Consider the following 20,552-nt stretch of genomic DNA (forward strand, 5'->3'; position numbering starts at 1 on the left):
CAAAAAAAATGTAACTATATGAATAACTTTCGAAAGACAGCAACATTCCTTCCATGGCCTTCTGTGAACATTGTCTTCAAAGTAATCAGCAAAGTCATCTGATTCAAGTAACAAGGTCGAGGCATTGGATTGGAGATTTTATCAGCAAATGACACATAGAATACAAGGGAAAAGTGTATGTGTATTGTATAAATAGATTTAGCTTCATGACAGTAATTGGCAGATGGTGTAAATCTATCAATTAGTATTCCATCCGCTTGTCAACCTGCCTTTCATGTCAGCCAATCAGCTCATTTCCTACCTTTACCTGCCTACACAAGTCATGTAGTCAACATAGTAATTATTGAGATGTTTATGTTTTTAATATCACCCAGTTTTAGCTGCTCCTTGTCATTTATTATAAATTTTTCTTCAGTGGTTGACACCATGCTGCTGGATGAGGTGATGAGGTGCATTTTGACTCACCTGTGTTCCTTTTTATAAGGAATATCTAGATTAAAGAACCGTGCATTGTTGCAAGTGTCAATCCACAGAGCTCAGTAACATCTGTACTGTGTATTATGTTTATGTTTATAGGATAAATAAACACACACAAAGAGAAGATGTTCAGCTTTAATGTTTACAAGAAAACAAGGGACCACATGTAAAGACAGAAACAGAAGACGTGTAAATGTGTGTAAAAGCCCAGCAGTCACGTTTTTTGTGATTGAGGCATGAAATCAATCGATACATCAATCAAGTCGCTATTGTCAAAGTATATTTCTCACATACGCACAATTCTATTCCAAACCCTCTCATCACGATGATGTTTTAGAATTTTATTTGCGTGTTTGACAGTTTTGAGTGTGACATATAAGTTACCCTTGAAACCATTTGGAAAAAAATGTCTGACTGATGAAAGGCAGGGACAAGAGCACAACGGCAGAAGGAACTCAGATTGTCATTTGCTGCCTTATAATTTCAATTCACGTATACGCTCCTTTTTTGTGGTAATGGGGTAGTGTGTCTTTTTTTAAAGAAGTGTTGTGTGTCACAATGATGCAGCAAGACTGTGGACACAGTGACAAGGGTGGGGGGGGGATAAAAGTTCAAAGGTGAGCTAGAGGATGAGATGTACTCCATGTACATGCTGAACTTGTAGTGCCAAATAACACATTTTTAATTATTCTTAATGTAATGCTCAGGGATTTTTTTCATACATTGTTTAATCTAAAAATCTAGATTAAAAAATGATCTAAAAAATCTAGATTTTTTTAATCTAAATTAAAAAATGTGTACAATTTTATATATTTTATATATTTTTTATATTATATTGCTTTCTAAAAATGAAATTGAGTGTTGATTTATTTAGCTTCAAGGAAATGAGTGTACTAATTGGCTGCAACCAGCGGAGGCGCTGTTGAGTCACTTTGCAGTCTGAAATAGACAACATGACATCAGTTACAGCCATTCATCCATGCAAACCTCAATTATGGAAACCCTAGTTTTTATCTACAAAATATGATACCGTGGGTGGTGATACTTGTGTGTTTTCCACACAGAAACATTTGAATCATCCTGGGATGAAACTTTATTTCCCCTGTGGTATAGGGAAAACACAATGTTTATCAGTGAGAATGAGTTCAATCGTGTGACTCTATGGAACCACCTTTAATACACATTTATTTCACATATCAGCAGATAAACATTGGCGCTTCAGGGAAAATATGGATCAATACATCTGCACAGCCAATAAATCCTTCAACGTGATCTTGTCTAGGGTTGACATGTTTAGTGGACTTCGCTTTGAGGCAACATGAGATGCAACAAATGTGACACGCTCCAAACACTGTGGCTCATTTTCTCTGTGCTCTCATTGATCCCACAGTTGAAGCAGCTGAAGCTTTCATTCTTCAGGGACGTGTGCGCCGACCGGCATTTCACTTCAGTGTAAAATCATCTGGAAACAATGCGGAGCCATGAGGAAATAACGGTAAAGTAGATGAAACCATAAGCACCCCTTTTGCTGTGCTGGATGAAATTATTGACCCTGTGTCTGCAACAATATGTGTGTGTGTGTGTGTGGAGAGGAGAGGGCCGGGCGTGGGGTGGGGTGGGGGGGGATGCTCGGTGTTAAATGGACATTCAGTGTTGAGTGGGACTCATAAAGACTGTGGCATATTAATATTGTCAAGTTATGAAAAACAGCCATACAACAGAATGTATGCCATGGCCTCTGACAATCTGATCCATGTTCTCTATAGATCTCTATAGATGTGTATATATATTCATTTGTATATATATATATATTTATGTTGTTTTATAAAAAAAAAGATTTTTTATAATTACAAGTAGTGGCATTTTTAGTTTGTACTTGTTATTGCAATGGATTATTATCTAGGATGTTTTAAAAAAGACAATGTGAGTTTTACTACACGTTATTTACAACTGTTTTTTTAAAAAGCAAGCTATCTGATATGATGTTTTTCATAACGCTAAACTCTCTTTATTACCCGAGAGAAATTGGATGTACAGTAGAATACATGTTCTTATGCTTTCACATTATAGAGTCATGGTTTGCAACCCGGTCGACTACATTGGGACACGCAGTGTTTGCAAATGTGCAAAGATTATTTCTTCATTTTTAACCTGCATGGCTCTTGTGTCCTACCTATGCAACTGTTTTCGAGTTTACAGATCAGCTGTCTTTCATCCACCTCTGGCAAGAAAAAGTCTAATGTAATAAAACCAATTAGCTTCAGACTTGAACTGAGGGCACACTCACACTGGGCTGCTACTTCCAGTATATGTATGCCTTCATAATACAATTTCCTGACTTTGTAGCTGATTTTTTGTGTGTTTCTGTTTATTTCTATTGTGCAAGGAGGTGCTTATCATAAACTGGTGGGGAATTGGATGTATTCTGGAGCCGTGTGCGCAGTATAAATTGTCTAATGTGACTGTGCCCTAAGAGACTGTAGACCAAAACGGTGTATTGGTCTCAACAGAACAGGGTCAACAATCTGGGGAAAAAGTTGAACTTGCTTTGGTTATTTCCAAACCCTCCATGAGGTCCCAGTGTCGAGTCTTGAGAACTAATTTGCCATTTCCCATTCGTTTCCCTATCATCTTTGTACATACAGCTGAACTCTTAGTGTTTTCTTGCAGCAAAAAGTAATACTCACCTAATTAGCATTTCTAGACGATGAAGCTATTGATGAAAGACTACTGATGTGTTTCCGATACAAACCCCTTGTGGATTCTATGGCCCACATTGGCCACATACATACAGTATGTTGGAGGTTTTGTCTGTTCATTCTACGTGAAGAGTAAGAAAGCTTTGTCCTTCATTTTGAGTCCATGGCAAAGTTTGCACAGTCCAAAAGTTCAAGCTTACAGTTTTCTGGTCTTCTAAGGGGGAGGATATACCTGGTAGAGAGTCTTTTGCAGGCATGATGATAACGTAGATGAACAGATCAGTCTTTGTAAGGCGTTGCTGAGATGTGTGGTTTTACTGGCCGAGACTGTCCAATGAAGACTGGGTTGGTTGGGAGTTTTTCTTCAGCATCATGATAAAGATGATAAAGCTCAGAGTTTGAATACATGCTGGCTTTCTTATTAGTTCCAATCTTCTAAAAATAACCAAAAAAAAAAAAAAAGGGTTGGTGCAGCCATCTGTAGCCATTAAGGTTTTTTTTCAGTTTGTGTTCTATTTCACTTTCTCAAGTAAAATAAATCAGAGGCAACAAGAAAAAATGTCAAAATGTATGGCATCTGAGGATAAAGTCATGGATATGTGAGTGATCCTTCAGTGAAAGTCTGCACGTTTGTGTGTCACTAAGGCACGCTGGGTTTTTTTGGTTTTTAGGGCAGTCCGGAAGAGACCACTGCAAGGCCGGGGTGGCGGAGGGAGGCGTGGCCAGTGTGCACGGCTTTGGGGCAGTCTGGCGTTAGAACACGGCCATTCTCCCCCACGCTTCCTGTGATGGAAAGACGGGCCTTGTTTCGCATGGCTTCAGAGAATGACAGCTAAATGAGGAAAGATAAAACTAGGTTGTTAAAAATTTAGTGGGTACTTAGTAAATCCTGTATCAAAGACACAACAACACGTAAACATTCATTTCAATAGGCATGCATGGGTCTCCACATATATTACACATGTAAGCTAGTATAAAGTTGGGAAAAAGTGCAGTCACACCAGTTCAACTCAACTCTGCTTGCCCCGTTTTGGTGTGGGTGGGTTCCCACTTTGAAACAGTACCAAAGCTAAAACACAACAGGCGAAACTAACAGTACCGTATATGTTTATTATTAATATCTTTTCTAGTCATCCATCCATTTTCTGGAGCGCTTATCCTAATAAGGGTCGCGGGCATGCTGGAGCCTATCCCAGCTGTCTTCGGGCGAGAGGCGGGGTACACCCTGGACTGGTCGCTAGCCAATCACAGGGCACATATAGACAAACAACCATTCACACTCACATTCATACCGATGGAAACCGAAGTACCCGGAGAAAACACGGGGAGAACATGCAAACTCCACACAGATATGCCCGAGCAGGGAATCAAACATATGTCTCCGCGGTAACCACTCAACCACCATGCAGCCTCATTTCTACTCAATAATTGCTTTTGTACATGCAGAAAACAATGTAAAATAATCAATGAAATATAATAGTGTTTTGAATCTTTTTTATCAAATTGGCCCCATGGTGGGTTATTTTTTTGTTTGGCATGTATGTTTTGTCATACATGCAATATTGTCCAAAAAAACCTACGTACAATTTGGGCAAAAGGTTGAGACGAAAACCGACTCGTACGAAAACTGCGATTTTGGTTTGGCTGTAGTACTTGGATTTGCCAGTAGTGCCAGTAGAGAGTAGATTAGTAGGTACCGTGCAGTGGAAAAGGGGCATCACAGTTTTAAGTAACGTAAGCCACACAAAAACAAAAGTTTAAATTTGAATTTTAGAATTTGATTAATTTTGGCATTAATTATTATTATATCATATTTACATATTTAATGCATAACATAACACAAAACTGATTTGTACCAATGATAGATTTATCAAGCAGAATTCCTGGTGTGACTGCACCCCCCCAAACGATGGGTCTCATAAAAGGGGTGTCACACTGCAAAGCAAACATATTCAATAAATGCAAAACTGCAAGGCAATACAGACAAGTAGACAGAAGGATTTGCATTGTAGACATCTGCATTTCATTAGCGTCCATGCAATTCTGTGGAGGATTTGTACTTGAAGTGATTCCAAAATTGGTAAAAGTGAGGATTTGAGAAAGACAAAAGAAAACAGGAAGGAGAAAATTATTTTTCAGGGATTGGGATTTATAGAGAGGGAGTCAGTCACTATACTGCTCACAGTAGGGGGGGCGGACACTTCATATGTACATGCTACTTTATGATGTTTGCGAACTGAGTGAAGGCAGTCTGAATTGTCAGCCTCCACGTGCAACTCCTTCATAGATTAGACCTTCCAAAACCAGTGGGTAGAAATATTAAATATACCAAAAAGAAATATTCCAACATGGGATATTTACTTTTATCAACGCTAACACTAAAATGGTCTTTCTTGTATAGCGTTTTTCCACCTCCAGGGTACTCAAAAGGTTCAGTATCTTGCCCAAGGGTACTTCGACATGATCACAGGAGGTCTGAGGATTGAACCCTCAACCTTCAGGTTGGCAGACGGCAACTTTTACCACCTGAGCCATGCCAGGAAAAGTGAAAAACAACAAATAATAGAACTAATAATAATAATAATAACAAATAATAGAAGCAAAATCTCAGGGTCAACGTGGATTGGTGCACTTCCCTGTGATTGGCTGGCAACCAGTCAAGGGTGTGCTTCGCCGATTGCCCGAAAACTGGGATAGGGATAGCTGGGATAGGTTCCAGCATGAATGAATGAATGATTGGTGCACTCCCGCTTGCCACACATACAGAACTTTGTGTTGGCGTAGTGTGAGTACTGTCCACTCAAAGTGTATTAAAACTACAGCGCTATTGGTGGACTAATGATTTGATACATTTACATTCAAGAACTTGCACTAGCCACTCTACTACTAAGAAACATCATTAAATAGCTGTACTACATGAAGTGTTTATCAGTTTTTTCCAGCAGCGATGCTAAGTAACGGGGCTGTTTTCAAGATGTCAGGGCTGAATTATGTGAGGGATGCACAACTCCACTTTATGAACGCATAAAATGAGACAAACGATGCTGGCTTTAAGCGACCACTGCTATGAATTTATAAAAGCACTTCTGTATATATGTGGCCATTTGAACGATACCGCTGCGGTGATATCTGCCTCCCTCTCCTGTCCCCTGCTGGCCTGCACTCACACTGCACCACAGCATTAGGGTATGTTGATGTGCCATGACTTCAGTATACAATGCTGTTTTACTGCAAATTCCCCACACCTTGTGAGTGAGTATTTGGCTTACATTTGATTTTCTAGTGGGAATGCATTTCCCCTCTGGCATGTTTACACAAGACAATTTAGAAATGAAAAGCAATTTAAAAAACGGTGTTATTTTGGCAGCCGGTTTACATCACAACAAGTTATAAAATGGTCTCAAAAGTACAATATTATTATTTCTGGCTGGCATACAGCAGTGTTTTAGTGGGTTTGTTGTACATGACATATTTCAAAGAAAAACCTTTCCTGTTTTTTTTGTTTTTTTTTTTACTTGACATGGTTCTATTGTAATTGCTGATGCTTGTGAAGTGAACCCAGTGGCTCCAATGTAAAAATAGCCAGCAAGACATCTTACAGGCTTCTATCGGATCAGTGCTGAAAATGTTGGAGTGAGAAGTTAGAACTAATGGAAGCTGCCATACTCACAGAAGCTAATTAATTTGTAGCTGGAAGCTGACATGTTTTAATGAGAGGAAAGCCATGTATAAAACATTGATGGCAGGATATTCGTGTAAAGAATATACTGAATCGAGTACTCATTTACAATATATGCTTGAAACATAAGAGTGATTTTTTTTTCATAAAATTGCCAGCATGCAGTAATGAAGTTGTGCATCCCTATGCCATAGTTTTGTTCATTATTAAGAGTACAATGCAGTTGCCTTGTCATGTTATTAGCGATGAGCATCACCGTCATCATCATTTTCAGCAACATCATCATCAATTCCAGCCAAAGACGATGGAACCAAATCTAGCAGAACCAAAAAAAAAATTAAAAATGCCATTAAATATGATACACATAAGCCAAAATAAGCCAAAATGGTCCAAAATAAGGTGATTGGTTCCACAATGCTTGGCTGCATGTATTCATGAGCAGATGAAGAACAACATGGTTCTGCGATGACAGCCTCTGGCATGAACAAAAACATGGACAGCACCACTACGATGACCACCATCATGAGCCCACCTAGACGGCAGCCTCTAAATCCTACCCCTAGATCTTGACCCCCTCGGAGCCGTACACGTTGTACCCCTCCCTATAAGTGGCTAGATTCTGGGTGCTGGGGGAGGGGCTGGGGCAGTGGGGGGGGCTAAGGTCCACCTTCATACGCTTGGCCTCGGCTCGCGACTTGTAACAGAACTCGACCAGCGCCACAAGCATGGCGAGGCCCAGGCCGCCCACAAGGATGTAGAAGACCCCGGCCACGTTAGACAGGCTCAGGGCTTGGGACGACTTGTCCTGTGGAGAGCAGGCAAAGAGGGTCGGGGGGTCGAGGATGGAGGATGTTGTTCATGGGTATTAGGAAAGAACGAGAAGGAAAGAAAAAATGAAAGGACGAGAGAAAGAAGAATCAGAGAGAGAGAGATGGAGAGCAAGTTTAAAGGGGGGGTGGGGGGAACGAAGGGAAAAAAGGGTAAACGGGTTAGAAACGTTCAATTGTAATCAATAAACAGTCAATGAATATGTCATAGATATGGCATGCATTTGTCATTTGCTCCATAATAAACACATTAAACTACATATAAACATATAAATAAACTACATTCTACACCTACAATGACGTTTCTACCGCTACTACTACACACTGTATATAGTCTAGCATTATTGTGTCAATGAAGTTCACTTTAGCATGTCACTCAACTTTACTGACTCAAAACATCCAAAAGCAGCTTGCATATGTTATGCTTTAGCAAACTAAAAATGTCATCCTGCTCATGACATTACATTAACCATGAAATATTTTTTTTACAATAAGTGAGCAATTGTAAAAAGCAAGTAATTTAATTCATTTAAATATTAGGGAATACTAGTATTGATTATTTGTAGATAATTAATTAATTTCAAGACAGTTACTATTGGAAGCAAAAAGAAAACTACAATAATGTATGCAATGTATTTGTCGGATTGCATTTACAGTGGAACCTCAGAAAAATTCAAACATAATCAATTCCAGGACACTGCACTGTAAAAAAAATCCATGTTGACTCAACTTAAAATAATTTGTAACCTCGCTGCCTTAAAATTTTGATTAAATCTAGCAAATTATTTTAAGTAATTTCAACTCACAACAAAGTTTCTGCAACTTATTGCTTTGTTTCGAAAACTTTCTTTATTAGGTTAAATAAACAAATATTTTTGTTGTATCAACAATAGAACTCAAGTCATCTCAACTCACTTTTAATTTAGTCGAACTAATTAGCTCAAGTAAATTCAACTCACAATTAAATTGAAATTAATTGAAATAATTTGTTTTCATATACACAAGATGTGATCTGACATTAATTTTAGGGAGCTCTTTATCTGTTGATATTGGATTGAAGTACTGGGCGATATCGATAAAAAGTTAATATCGAGTATCTCTATATGAATTTGTCGTATTAAGCATGCGATTTGACTTTTGAATACATTTGTATGCTTCACTACCCTCCATTTTGTATTGGTCTGTATAGAAAAATAATACACTGCTATGACGTTGTGTGTCATGTGACCTCCACCTCTGAGTTGTTGAGTGAGTTTTAAGGCAATTTTTTTGGTGTTTGAATTGTGAGGTACCACTGTATTTGCATTACTTTATAATGATAAATATATTGTGTTCATATCTAAAATTAAAAAGTCCATGTTAATTACATTGGAAAGAGGCAAACGACACTTTTCATTGTTGCAAAAATGAGTTTTGGCTTTTCAAATGAGGGTTTGAAAATGAGACATGAATGTGACGATATTCTGATGACAATCAGCGATGTGTAATTGGATTGTATTCTCATGCTAGCTGCAATTAAATGAGTTTGCTTGCCACAGATTGCTACAGAAACCGAACAAGAGACTTAAGTTTTAGCCGAATATCATCCACCATCAGAATATGCACAATCATTTTTCATTAGCAAAGCAACGTGAAAAGGTGTTGGTGGGACAGTATAGTTGCATTAATCTGGAGCATGTTGAGAATGAGAGTTTCAGGCTAGCATTCTATGCTTCAGCAGCGTGAGACTGACCTTACTTCCAGAGTCCTTGGGTCCACATTCTCCCTTGTCATACCACCATTTGTTTTTCAGTTTGTCTAAGACGCCTGCTTCGCTCAGTTTCAAAACGGCAAGGTTTACCGGGGTTCTTTGCGTGTAAAAATAACATAAATAACATCATAGGTCATGTTATTTTATGTTATTACAGTAAATTCTTTCACATATGCATAGTACAGCTCAGTCACATAGTGGAAAAAAAAGTACTTTCATCTCATATATATACCAAGTGACCTAGCCTGGCTCCCACTGAGTACATGTGTGTATGCTCGTTGAAGAGGGTCTGGGGCGGGGGAGAAGGAGCTAAGCGAGCTACAGACATATGAGTGGGACCCACCTTTGTCACTTTATGTAACGCAACCATACTACCCTCGCTGCTACTTTAGCAAAGCACACGCAAATACTGTCAAGGCAGAAACATTCAGCTTAGGCTCTGATCACCTTTCGTAGTATATCGTTACTTCATTCCTATATGTAGAAATACGTTTTAAAAAATGAAGGTTGATTTTGACTCTTTATAGAGCACTTAGTCAAATAAATGGAAACTAATTATTGGAATACAATATAACATCTCTTTATGGTTATACTGTAACTATATACTATTTATCTTATAATATCAATATTAATGATTCAATACATTCATTCATTCATTTTTTACCGCTTATCCTCACTAGGGTCACGGCCATGCTGGAGCCTATCCCAGCTGTCTTCGGGCGAGAGGCGGGGTACACCCTGGACTGGTCGCCAGCCAATCACAGGGCACATATAGACAAACAACCATTCACACTCACATTCATACCTATGGACAATTTGGAGTCGCCAATTAACCTAGCATGTTTTTGGAATGTGGGAGGAAACCGGAGTAAAACCCACTCATGCACGGGGAGAACATGCAAACTCCACATAGAGACGGGTGGCATTGAACTCCGGTTTTCTAGCTGTGAGGCCTGCGCGCTAACCACTCGTCCGCCGTGCAGCCTGATTCAATTTATATATATTTTTTGTCTTTATGTGTTCTTTTTATTTTCATGACATTTTGCCATGATTATCAATACTATATACAGTACGGTATTTATAATGCAATATTATAATATAATTATCTATCACTATTTCCTTTGTATTTTCCCAACAATATGACTTTATATCCTTAATATATATACTTAATATATACTTTATATTCTATGAAAAGATATACACTATATTTAATTGTAAGAAAGACTATATTTTGCTATGGGGATGCTATACATCAGGGCTCTCAAACACGTGGCCCGCGGGCCAAATGTGGCCCACAGGACACTAGTTTGAGGCCCCCGCCTTGATATGAAAGTTTAATGTTCATGTTAAAGGTTAAATAACTGTTAATAGTTATCCTCCCTATCCGTGTGGAAGTGGTAAGCTTTTGGCTATTTAAGTTTAAAGGAAATAACTTGAAGGCTACCGTTTAGGTCGCTAGCTCTCTAGTTTGCGAGTTAGCATGTGTCTCAAGACCCTGCAGTTGCGCAATATGTTGTAAATAAAAAGAGTTTAAATGTGACTATATTCGTGTTTTGTCATGTCTACAGGGCTCTAATAATGTTTTGTTAATTTTAATCTGAAAAAAATAATTTGTCTACCCACCAACTATATGTGGTTTCTTAAGTTTTTATTATTTGCCCTTTTATTATTATTATTATTATTATTATATGTATTTATTTATTACTGATTTATTGATTTTCTTTATTCTTAATTTGTTTATTTATTTTTCATCTTATTTTGTGTAGAAAAATAAAAAGTAAGATATATGAGAACAGTGGAATGTTTTATCAGAGCTTTTCTTGTAGAAAATTGGAATCAAAGCGACGTTTAAAAAAAAATTGTTTTTAATAAATGCGTTTTTTTTTTTTTTGGTCTCACCCAGACCCGAGCTCCAGTGGCCCCCAAGTAAATTGAGTTTGAGACCCCTGCTATAAATGGTCTTTCAGTTAAAGTGCATTATTTCACTGATGAAAAATGATACATAAATAAGAAACGCATTGAATTAAAAAAGCTGTTTTGAAGGCCATTTTAACAGATTGTGATATCCAATCCAGTGCTTAATGCGCCTTCCACTTTCATATTCCCCTGGATTTGCCACTAGGAGGCGAACATTCCTGCCTTTCCAGTAATTGCAAATGGTCTTCTTGAATCCATTCCAGCACAGATCCTCCTTCGCACCACGCGTCTCTCTTTTAGAAATGTAGCACCGTAGTACTGCCAACTATGTGTTGGTGCCATCATATTTTTGCTCCAATATTTATCTTTCAGTATGCTTAAGCGTTGTACCCTTGTCAAAGGCTCTGAACCTTTTTAAGTGGAAAAAAAAGGTGCACATCGTTGACAACAGCTGCAACACTGAGTGTCTGTGAGAAGACGCATGGCGTCTCAGGAGGTTTCAGGGCATCACTTTTGCCCTTTGCCTACACTCTTCACCAGGGCAGATGCTTGCATTACTCTCCCAGGACAGGGGCCATCGCGGGCTCCCCAGCCGGTGATTGGCCCCTGTTCCTTCAGGATGGGGGTGGGCAGACAGAGAGGGCTAACCTTGGAATCCCCTCCCCCGCTGCCACATTCTCCTTTGTCATACCACCACTTGTTTTTCAATTTGTCCAAGAGGCCCTGCTCGTTGAGCTTTAGCACGGCCAGGTTGACCGCATTTCTTAAGGTAAAAAAAAGGAGGAGGGGGGGAATGGGGGGGTACAGATAAGATATTTGGTCAGAGCAAAGGATGAAAGGACAGACAGACGAGCTGGATGGGGACCAGAACCAGGCAGAGGAAGGTGTGGGTTGGGACAAGGGAGCAAAGGGACGGGAACTAAGAGCGGTTGGAGGGTACAAAGATGTAAAGCGCCTCAGACAACACTCTCTCACTTTATCTCTTTGACTCTCTATCGAATCGAAATATATTTTACAGAAAAAACTTTTTGTGCTCTTATCTTGATGTACTCTATCCGTGTTGTCAGATTGCTGCGGTACGGTGTACTGAACAGGTCTGCATCCTGCTGATGGAGCTCTTGTCCCCTCCTGCTGCTTTACTACCTTCCTACTAGTGGAAAAGTGTGTGTGTGTGTGAGTGTGTGTGTGTGTATGCTTGTGTGTATGTCTCCAGTTTCCTCACACCCCTGAGGTGATTCACCTCCAAACAGAAGTCAGGGACAAAAGGCTAAATATCGAACATTTCTGCCCAAAGCGTTCATATTTTCAGTTCCCTTTAGTGTTTTAACATAAAATTGAAAAGTATGAATTCCTATCATAAATGTAAGGAAGTGAAATTCCGTTAAGTATGATTCTTTATTTATAAATGGAGCATTTCCATAGTTAGAGCACTGACAACCTGTTTTGTATTAGAGCCCCCCTTATTGTCATAATTATACTTTCATTAGCCAATATAGCAACACAAAATAAGCCATTTCAGATAAATAAGACTTGTGTTGCTATGAGTGTGTTCCAGGGCTAGGAGAGCAGAGTGGGGGGCGGACAGAAAGCGATGTTGGGGGTCAGAGTTAAGTTTTAGTCTGGAGTGGTTTACGGCTGCAACAGTAGCCTGTTTTTATTGGGGATTAATGTGCTTGTTGTGAGATAACTGCAATAAAAGCCGATTGGCCATCTAGTCTGTCACATGGGTGTCATTTCTAAACATTACAGTAACATGACTGACACCTAATGACCAGAATTTCTTATACTGTATTTGTATTTTAGTTTATTTAGCCATATTTATTGCTGAAAATTGTTGATTTAAGCAAAAATGTATGCAAATTGACAATGCATGATGGAACTACAGTAAACCTCGGATATATCGGACTCGGATATATCGGAAATTCGCTCACAACGGACAGATAAAAAAGAACCGATTTTTCTGTAATGCATTTCCAATAAAAATTCATTGCATATATCGGATTTTTTATAACGGTTTTCGCCCATTTCGGACAAAATCTCCAGTCCCGTTCCAATGCATTTCCATTAAATTTCCCTCGCATATATCGGATGGCCGAATCGTGACAGGCCGCTATACGACGTCATTTGCAGCGTTGCCAGGGCCTAGCTTAATTAACAATTTGTTATGCTCAGAGTCCAATAAAGTTAAATTCTCATTACCTTACGTACCTTACAGGTACATTGGAAACATAGTCAAGGAAGTGCCTTTTTATAACGGATCAAATCCGATTTACGCATATACCGGATATAAATCCGATATATGCGTAAAACTGACATTTTCCGGTTCACGCATATAACGGATTTCGCTTATATCGGACAAAACCAGTGGGAACAACTGAATCCGATATATCCGAGGTTTACTGTATTTTACTAGAATTAATGTTTATTTTGGAAGGGAAACTAACTCATAATAGAGTTAAGAGATATGAATCAAGACAGTGTTCTCTGGGGTGATCTAATCTACAAACTATGATTGGATGACAGAGCAATGGATGAAAAAGACAAAGTTCAAAAATGAGTCATACAATAACAGTCACATATCAATATCACCATCATCTCTACTTGCATATGACTATAATCATCAGAGTATATATTCCTTGTGACTAAGATGACACCATGAGCAGAGGCAGTCTCACGTGCACGCTCCTAGCTCCCGGCCGTGTTGCCAGTTCATGTTTAAGCTGATTGAGAGAAGCTCGAGACAAGAACAAGATTGTCCTGGGAGAATAGACCTCCCACTCACTGGCTGTCACCTTACCCTCATAAAAAAATCACTTTTTGAAGTGATAAAACCCAGATATATGACATAAACACAAGGGGGAATTATAGGACAGGCATGTTGCTTTGTTTTTTCATGAGGCAAAAAGTATGATAAAGAGAGAGAAGACAAATTGTCCGAACTCCTCTCTTTCCCTCATCAGACACTTTGTGAAAGTATTGCAAGGATATGTCACCTTTTTATTGCCAAACAAATGTCTGCTGAGGGAAAAAAAAAAAATTGGTCTTGATTTTATTAAGTCAATCTCAATAAACTTCATAAAGCCGTCTGGCTTTGGAGAGTTGGCAACCAAGCCAACTTTGCAATCAGCTCATGTCCCCCATTACTCGTGCCCCTCTAGTCAGTCATATCTGTTCTTCTATAATTTCCCCCTGTTGGTTGCGGACGTAGCGGCAGCAAATTTTGCCTCTCCTCATAGTTACTTCACATATTATATCTACTTTGTCATCATTGTAATCTCTAAGCATGAAGGGGGGGGGGGGGGGTCACAAGAGACAGGACAGCAGACACGTGGACAGTGTTACCTGAGAGGAGGCCCTGTGGAAGGAAATAATGTTTGACCAACCGAACGTGACACAGGACAGGATGATGGAAAACGTAAAAAAGGGGAAAAAAGAAGCACTGAGACAGGAAGAGTCAAGGTGATCAAGAGGAGGGGTGATGAGAGTCTACACACTTTCAAATATTAATAAGGCTGCTGCTGGGTGGAAACTTGTAATGTTTTTAAGCACAAAATAGTCAGCCTGTGATGACTTGTGACAGACACTGATGAGGATGTACGCTAGGGATGACATATCCGTATCTGTTCGTCCTGTTAAATCATTTGTATTTGTATCGGTACTCGGAATAGGCGGGGTATAAACTGGTACTGCATGATTTTATGGAACATTTTACGGCTTAAATCGGTACATTATCTTAAGTCTGAAATTGACATGGACTGATCAGAAGTTGCTATATTTATTGCTTATTATGTACTTAGTTTTTAATATCAACTATAGTATATACTATAGTATAATATCAACAAGAAATCCAGTTTTATTTGATATTTTGTTTCTACAATGTGCCGATCTCAGGCAAATAATACTTCGGTACGAGGTACATTATTTAAAAAAAAAAAAAAAGAAACCTTAAACTGTATTATGGAAAGCAGGAAGTGAACAAATGTAACAGTTACTGATTGTAAAAGTACCAGATTCCTACGATTCCTAAGTTCCTACTCCTTTTGGACATGTGGAACTGTGAACTGATTATGGGATGCACTCAATTGTAATCTGATGCATGTTCAAATGAAATAAAACCATTACCATTACCATAAAAATCGCAGTCCACAAATGGCCCCCGCGCTGCACTTTGGGCATCCGCGGTTTACATGTTTCACAGGGAGGAGTTTATCACGAAATGACTCCCGCTATCAGCAAAGGCTGGATGCAGGCTTCCACAGTGGTGCACACACACACACTGGTTTGAGAAGGTGCGCTCCGGCGCCAGGCCTCTCTGTAACGGATACTCGTTGTAAACTCATCCCTAGCGTACCCTGGTATCAGTGTGTGTGTTAAAAGGGTCGAGTTAGGTCAAATTATGATGATGAGAGGTTTCCACCGGACAGCAATGGCAGTAGTAGTATATAAAAGGCACAGCAGGGAAGGTGGAATATCGCAGCAATAGCACAGTATCACCATTGTTACTGTTTCCTATTGTTACACTACTCCACCTACCTTAACTGTGAGCCTTTGGGTGTGGCAATTCCATATCCTTTGGAGTCCAGGTTCCCGCCGACTTTCATGGTGTCGCAAGGCTTGCGCTGCTCCGTGTACTCGTTCATGGTGGACTCCAGGAGGAAGGCGTACTTCCCCTTGGACTTGCGCACCCTTGCTACGCCCTCGGCCGTGGTTTTGGTGAAGACAGTTGGCTCGGCCGACTTCATGTATGACCACATCTTCTCATATACAGCTATTTTGGACCTCTGAATAAAATGAAGGGCAAGAGAACAATAAGCAGAAATGAATTAATGTGAAAATTATTTTTTTCCCCTTATGTTACTGGAACAAGCAAGCAGTGTAGACTGTGTTGACTGAACATGGCGAAATGCGGAGCTGCATACTACCACTAGCTGCTTTAGAGGGAGATGGAGGCTGTGGCGAAGCAAAATAAAGTATAGCTGTAATGCTAGCCTGATGGACAGGCTAAAGGCTAAACAATAACTCTGGTTCCCTCTGTTCTATTAGTCATCAGGATCACTCCGTTCATGCCATTGTTCTATGGGACAAACGTGGCAAAGTGATGAAGCCAATGCACAGACTGAACTCTCTTCCTGCTTGTTTGGAGGCGAGAGACAAGAAAACACATAATGATCTAGTTAATTTTCATTCACAGTATTATTATTATTAAAAAAATGCAAAATCTTGAAAACGATAAAATAAACAGTCCCATTCTCATCTCAGCCTCATTTCAATTTCTGTTTTGCCTGAAAATGTTTCTCATTTATTTCTCCTAAAAAACTCTTTAGTAGAACTAATGTGAGAGAGACGTTCTTTATTTTGAAATGAAAAATATACATTACTCTATTTAAAAATCTAATGGCGCCATTTGGCTTCAATTTCGTTTCAAACATAGTTTCAATACGCCTACAGAGAACATACTAACTCCTTTTTTCTAAAATCACAAATACTTCAACTTGCTGATATAGTTCATCTTCAAACAGCTAAAATAATGCATAAGGCTAAAAATAACCAATTACCTAAAAATGTCATCCAATACTTCTCTACAAGAGAGGAGAAATATGATCTCAGGGAAGAACTACATTTGAAACACTTATATGCTAGGACTACGTTAAAAAGCCATAGCATTTCAGTATGTGGAATCAAACTATTGAATGGATTGAGTAAGACCCTCAAACAATGCACAACGATGAGCCAATTCAAGAAACAATACAAGCAGTTGATGTTTGCTAAATACAAGGATGAAGAGTCTTGAACCAGTCATGATGTGCTATATATATCACTATATTGACAGTTACTATGGTAGCCATTATGTCATTGGATGGTCATATCACCTCGTACTTTGGTACGAGGTACATTATTAAAAAAAAACAAAAAACAAAAAAAACCTTAAACTGTATTATGGAAAGCAGGAAGTGAACAAATGTAACAGTTACTGATTGTAAAAGTACCAGATGGAGGGGTAGGATTTAATAAGCTTTGCTTCTTCCTACTCCTTTTGGACATGTGGAACTGTGAACTAATTATGGGATGCACTCAATTGTAATCTGATGCATGTTCAAATGAAATAAAACCATTACCATTACCATACATGACACTGGTCATAGGTTCAGATTGGACACTGTCTTTTCATGTCCGTTATCTGTTGTTTCAACAGTGATCATGCTGGTTTTGTTTCATGCCAACACAATAATGAGAATGAAAAAAGCTTTTGAGCAACCATCTCATCTACTGATCCGATGTAGAAGACGTTCAAGTAGTGACAACGGCTTGTAGTTGGCATTTAGTAGCATTTTGAGAGATTAATTGGCTGCATGCTGAGCCCCCTACTTTTACACCCTCTACACCCATTACTGTACACCCGCCCACTCCAGACACTGTGATCAAGTTTGCACTATGGGGGAGATGAGTCTGCATACAGAGAAGAAGTGGTACGACTGAGCAGGTGGTGTAAGGACAACATCCTGGTCATTAATACTGTCAATACAAAGTAGCTGATCATCATTTGCAGAAGGATATTAGACAGACGTTCAGTCGTAGATGATTGATGGGGACTATGTGAAGAGTGTTTCCAACTTCTGCTCCCTGGGAGTTCAGATCAAGGAGAATCTTACCTCGAAGCAGGAACACTATGGCAGCAGTTTACTTCCTGAGAAGTAAACTTCTTACCCTGGAAGAACTATCTACCTCAAAAACTGCTGCTGTCTTTTATTATTTATTTTTTTTATTTTTACAAGTACTCTATAGAGAGTGTGCCGACATACATCGTGTGTGTGTGCTATGCCAGCTGTACAGCGGCTGAGAAGAGGACGCTCCAGAGGGTTGTCACAACCGCCCAGAAAATTGATGGTTGCTCCCTCCACACCCTGGACAAACTTTTAAAATCGGGGTTCTTCAATAAAGCGCATAGCATATTCAAGGACCCATGAAAAGATACAGGCAACTGTAAGAATTAACATAAAGAAAGTTATACACTGGGGCTGCACGGCGGATTAGTGGTTAGCACTCAGACCTCACAGCTAGGAGACAGAGTTCAATTCCACCTTCGGCTATCTCTGTGTGGAGTTTGCATGTTTGCACGGTAGCCTTCAAGTTATTTCCTTTAAACTTAAATAGCCAAAAACTTACCACTTCCACACGGATAGAGAGGATAACTACATATTAACAGTTATTTAACCTTTAACATGAACATTAATCAAACATAATAATTTTTTCTGGGTACATGATACCATACAGCATCCATATCAAACTTGCGCGGGCCGCACTAACATTAAACTTTCATATCAAGGCGGTGGCCTCAAACTAGTGTCCGCGTGTTTGAGACCCCTGATGTATAGCATCCCCATAGCAAAATATAGTGTTTCTTACAATTAAATATAGTGTATATCTTTTCATACATTATAAAGTATATATTAAGTATATATATTAAGGATATAAAGTCATATTGTTGGGAAAATACAAAGGAAATAGTGATAGATAATTATATTATAATATTGCATCATAAATACCGTACTGTATATTGTATTGATAATCATGGCAAAATGTCATAAAAATAAAAAGAACACATAAAGACCATGTATGTATTGAATCAGGCTGCACAGCCATCGAGTGGTTAGCGCGCAGGCCTCACAGCTAGAAAACCGGAGTTCAATTCCACCCTCGGCCATTTCTGTATGGAGTTTGCATGTTCTCCCCGTGCATGCGTGGGTTTTCTCCGGGTACTCCGGTTTCCTCCCACATTCCAAAAACATGCTAGGTTAATTGGCGACTCCAAATTGTCCATAGTTATGAATGTGAGTGTGAATGGTTGTTTGTCTATATGTGCCCTGTGATTGTTTTATTTATGTTTAATGCAGTTCAGTCTTACAGTAAAATATGCTATTGATTTGTACCATCTGTAATGATGCAGTTCTTGTGTTGTGTCTCATTAGACGGTGCGTGTTTACATTATGTGCCTACTATTCATTGCATGTATGGATTGTTGTCATGGATTGTTTGCAAGCCGACTGTACTCAAGAGTGATAAAAGCAAGCAGAGGAATCAAACTGCCCTGCTACACAAGCATCTCATCCTCCCTTCGATAGTTATTACCCACGTGGCTCCGCTACTGAGAGCAGCACCCAATGAGGTGTGTGTTTGTGTCTGCAGTGTACGCGTGACGGACACCTATCCCATAATAATGTCGCTCATATCCAAGAGCGCCCGGCAAAAGCCTCCACTCACCTTTCTCTCTCTCTCATTCCCTTTTTATGACTTTGTGTGCCCTCCAAAGTCCATCATAGACACAACCTTCACACTAACAACTACTTAACGCCCACACTACTTCAGCCATCCTCATCCTCAAGCTGAGTCACATTTATATTGCATTTGTTAACCAACTGTGTGCCCAAGTACTGTAAATAAGTAGTACTGTACTTGCACAGTTTCATTAAAAATTATTTATTTCTAGATCCAGTCGTGGTACAGAAGTCAGATGAGTGAACGACTACACAATTATGAACAATAAGTCAACACTAATATTATGACTATAAATATATATCAGGTTATTGTAACGTTTTTGATGCAGTTCTTGAATGACAGCCTAATGCACCTATTGGTGTGTGTGTGTGTGTGTGTGTAAGGGAAATGCAGCAATGATGACTGTGCAAATATACTGCACCTCGGATGGACGGAAGATGTGTGACAATATGAAGTGACTCTTTCCAGATTCTTGAACAATGAATGATCCAGTGAGGGAGTAAATGGATGCCGGAATTCACCTTCAAGCATCCGCACTTTGAAAAACACATTTAATTATACATCGACACACAAATCTGCTCAGAGGAGGAGATGACACACACACACACACACACACACACATGCATCCATAGGCGTCTGAGTACGCTTATGTACGCTTGTGCACACACACAGTCACACAAACAGACACACAGATAATTAATGGTGGTGGTGAATCCCCCTCAGCTGTGGGGGAGTAAATTGCTTTTTCACCCTCCACAGATTTTAGCCTGCTCGTTATGTTGATGATGCCAGAGCTGTTCACAGAAGCAAAAACTGTCTGCTCTGATAGCCGCCACCACCACCACCACCACCACCACCACTACCACTACCCCACTCATCCAAGCTGCCACCCAACACACTTGTGTCTTTTAAATCTGTTATTTGGACTA

At 39.4% G+C, this 20,552-nt stretch overlaps 1 protein-coding gene and 1 long non-coding RNA gene across 10 annotated transcripts in view; one reads left to right on the forward strand and one right to left on the reverse strand.

The window, feature by feature from the left end:
• The window catches only part of LOC131134948 (uncharacterized), a 59,712-nt gene that overhangs the window by 489 nt on the left and 38,671 nt on the right, over positions 1-20,552 (forward strand). Inside the window, exons 2-3 of one of the 2 annotated variants that reach the window (XR_009131500.1) lie at positions 1,868-1,972; positions 3,848-7,784. This is a non-coding gene — a long non-coding RNA (uncharacterized LOC131134948). Of the gene's footprint in view, positions 1-1,867; positions 1,973-3,847; positions 7,785-20,552 lie in introns of those variants that run through there. The other variant, XR_009131499.1, reaches the window with a different exon arrangement.
• gria4a (glutamate receptor, ionotropic, AMPA 4a) overlaps positions 599-20,552 on the reverse strand; it is a 120,291-nt gene continuing 100,337 nt past the window's right edge. Inside the window, exons 15-18 of one of the 8 annotated variants that reach the window (XM_058080676.1) lie at positions 15,883-16,130; positions 9,415-9,529; positions 7,523-7,660; positions 599-4,008 (exon numbers count right to left, since the gene is read on the reverse strand). In XM_058080676.1, the coding sequence (XP_057936659.1) occupies positions 3,844-4,008; positions 7,523-7,660; positions 9,415-9,529; positions 15,883-16,130 (666 nt within the window). In that variant the 3' untranslated portion in view covers positions 599-3,843. Of the gene's footprint in view, positions 4,009-7,387; positions 12,113-15,882; positions 16,131-20,552 lie in introns of those variants that run through there. The other 7 variants (XM_058080675.1, XM_058080677.1, XM_058080678.1 and 4 more) reach the window with 7 other exon arrangements.

Source organism: Doryrhamphus excisus, chromosome 8 (genome assembly GCF_030265055.1).
Source record: "Doryrhamphus excisus isolate RoL2022-K1 chromosome 8, RoL_Dexc_1.0, whole genome shotgun sequence".
Taxonomy (NCBI): Eukaryota; Metazoa; Chordata; class Actinopteri; order Syngnathiformes; family Syngnathidae; genus Doryrhamphus; species Doryrhamphus excisus.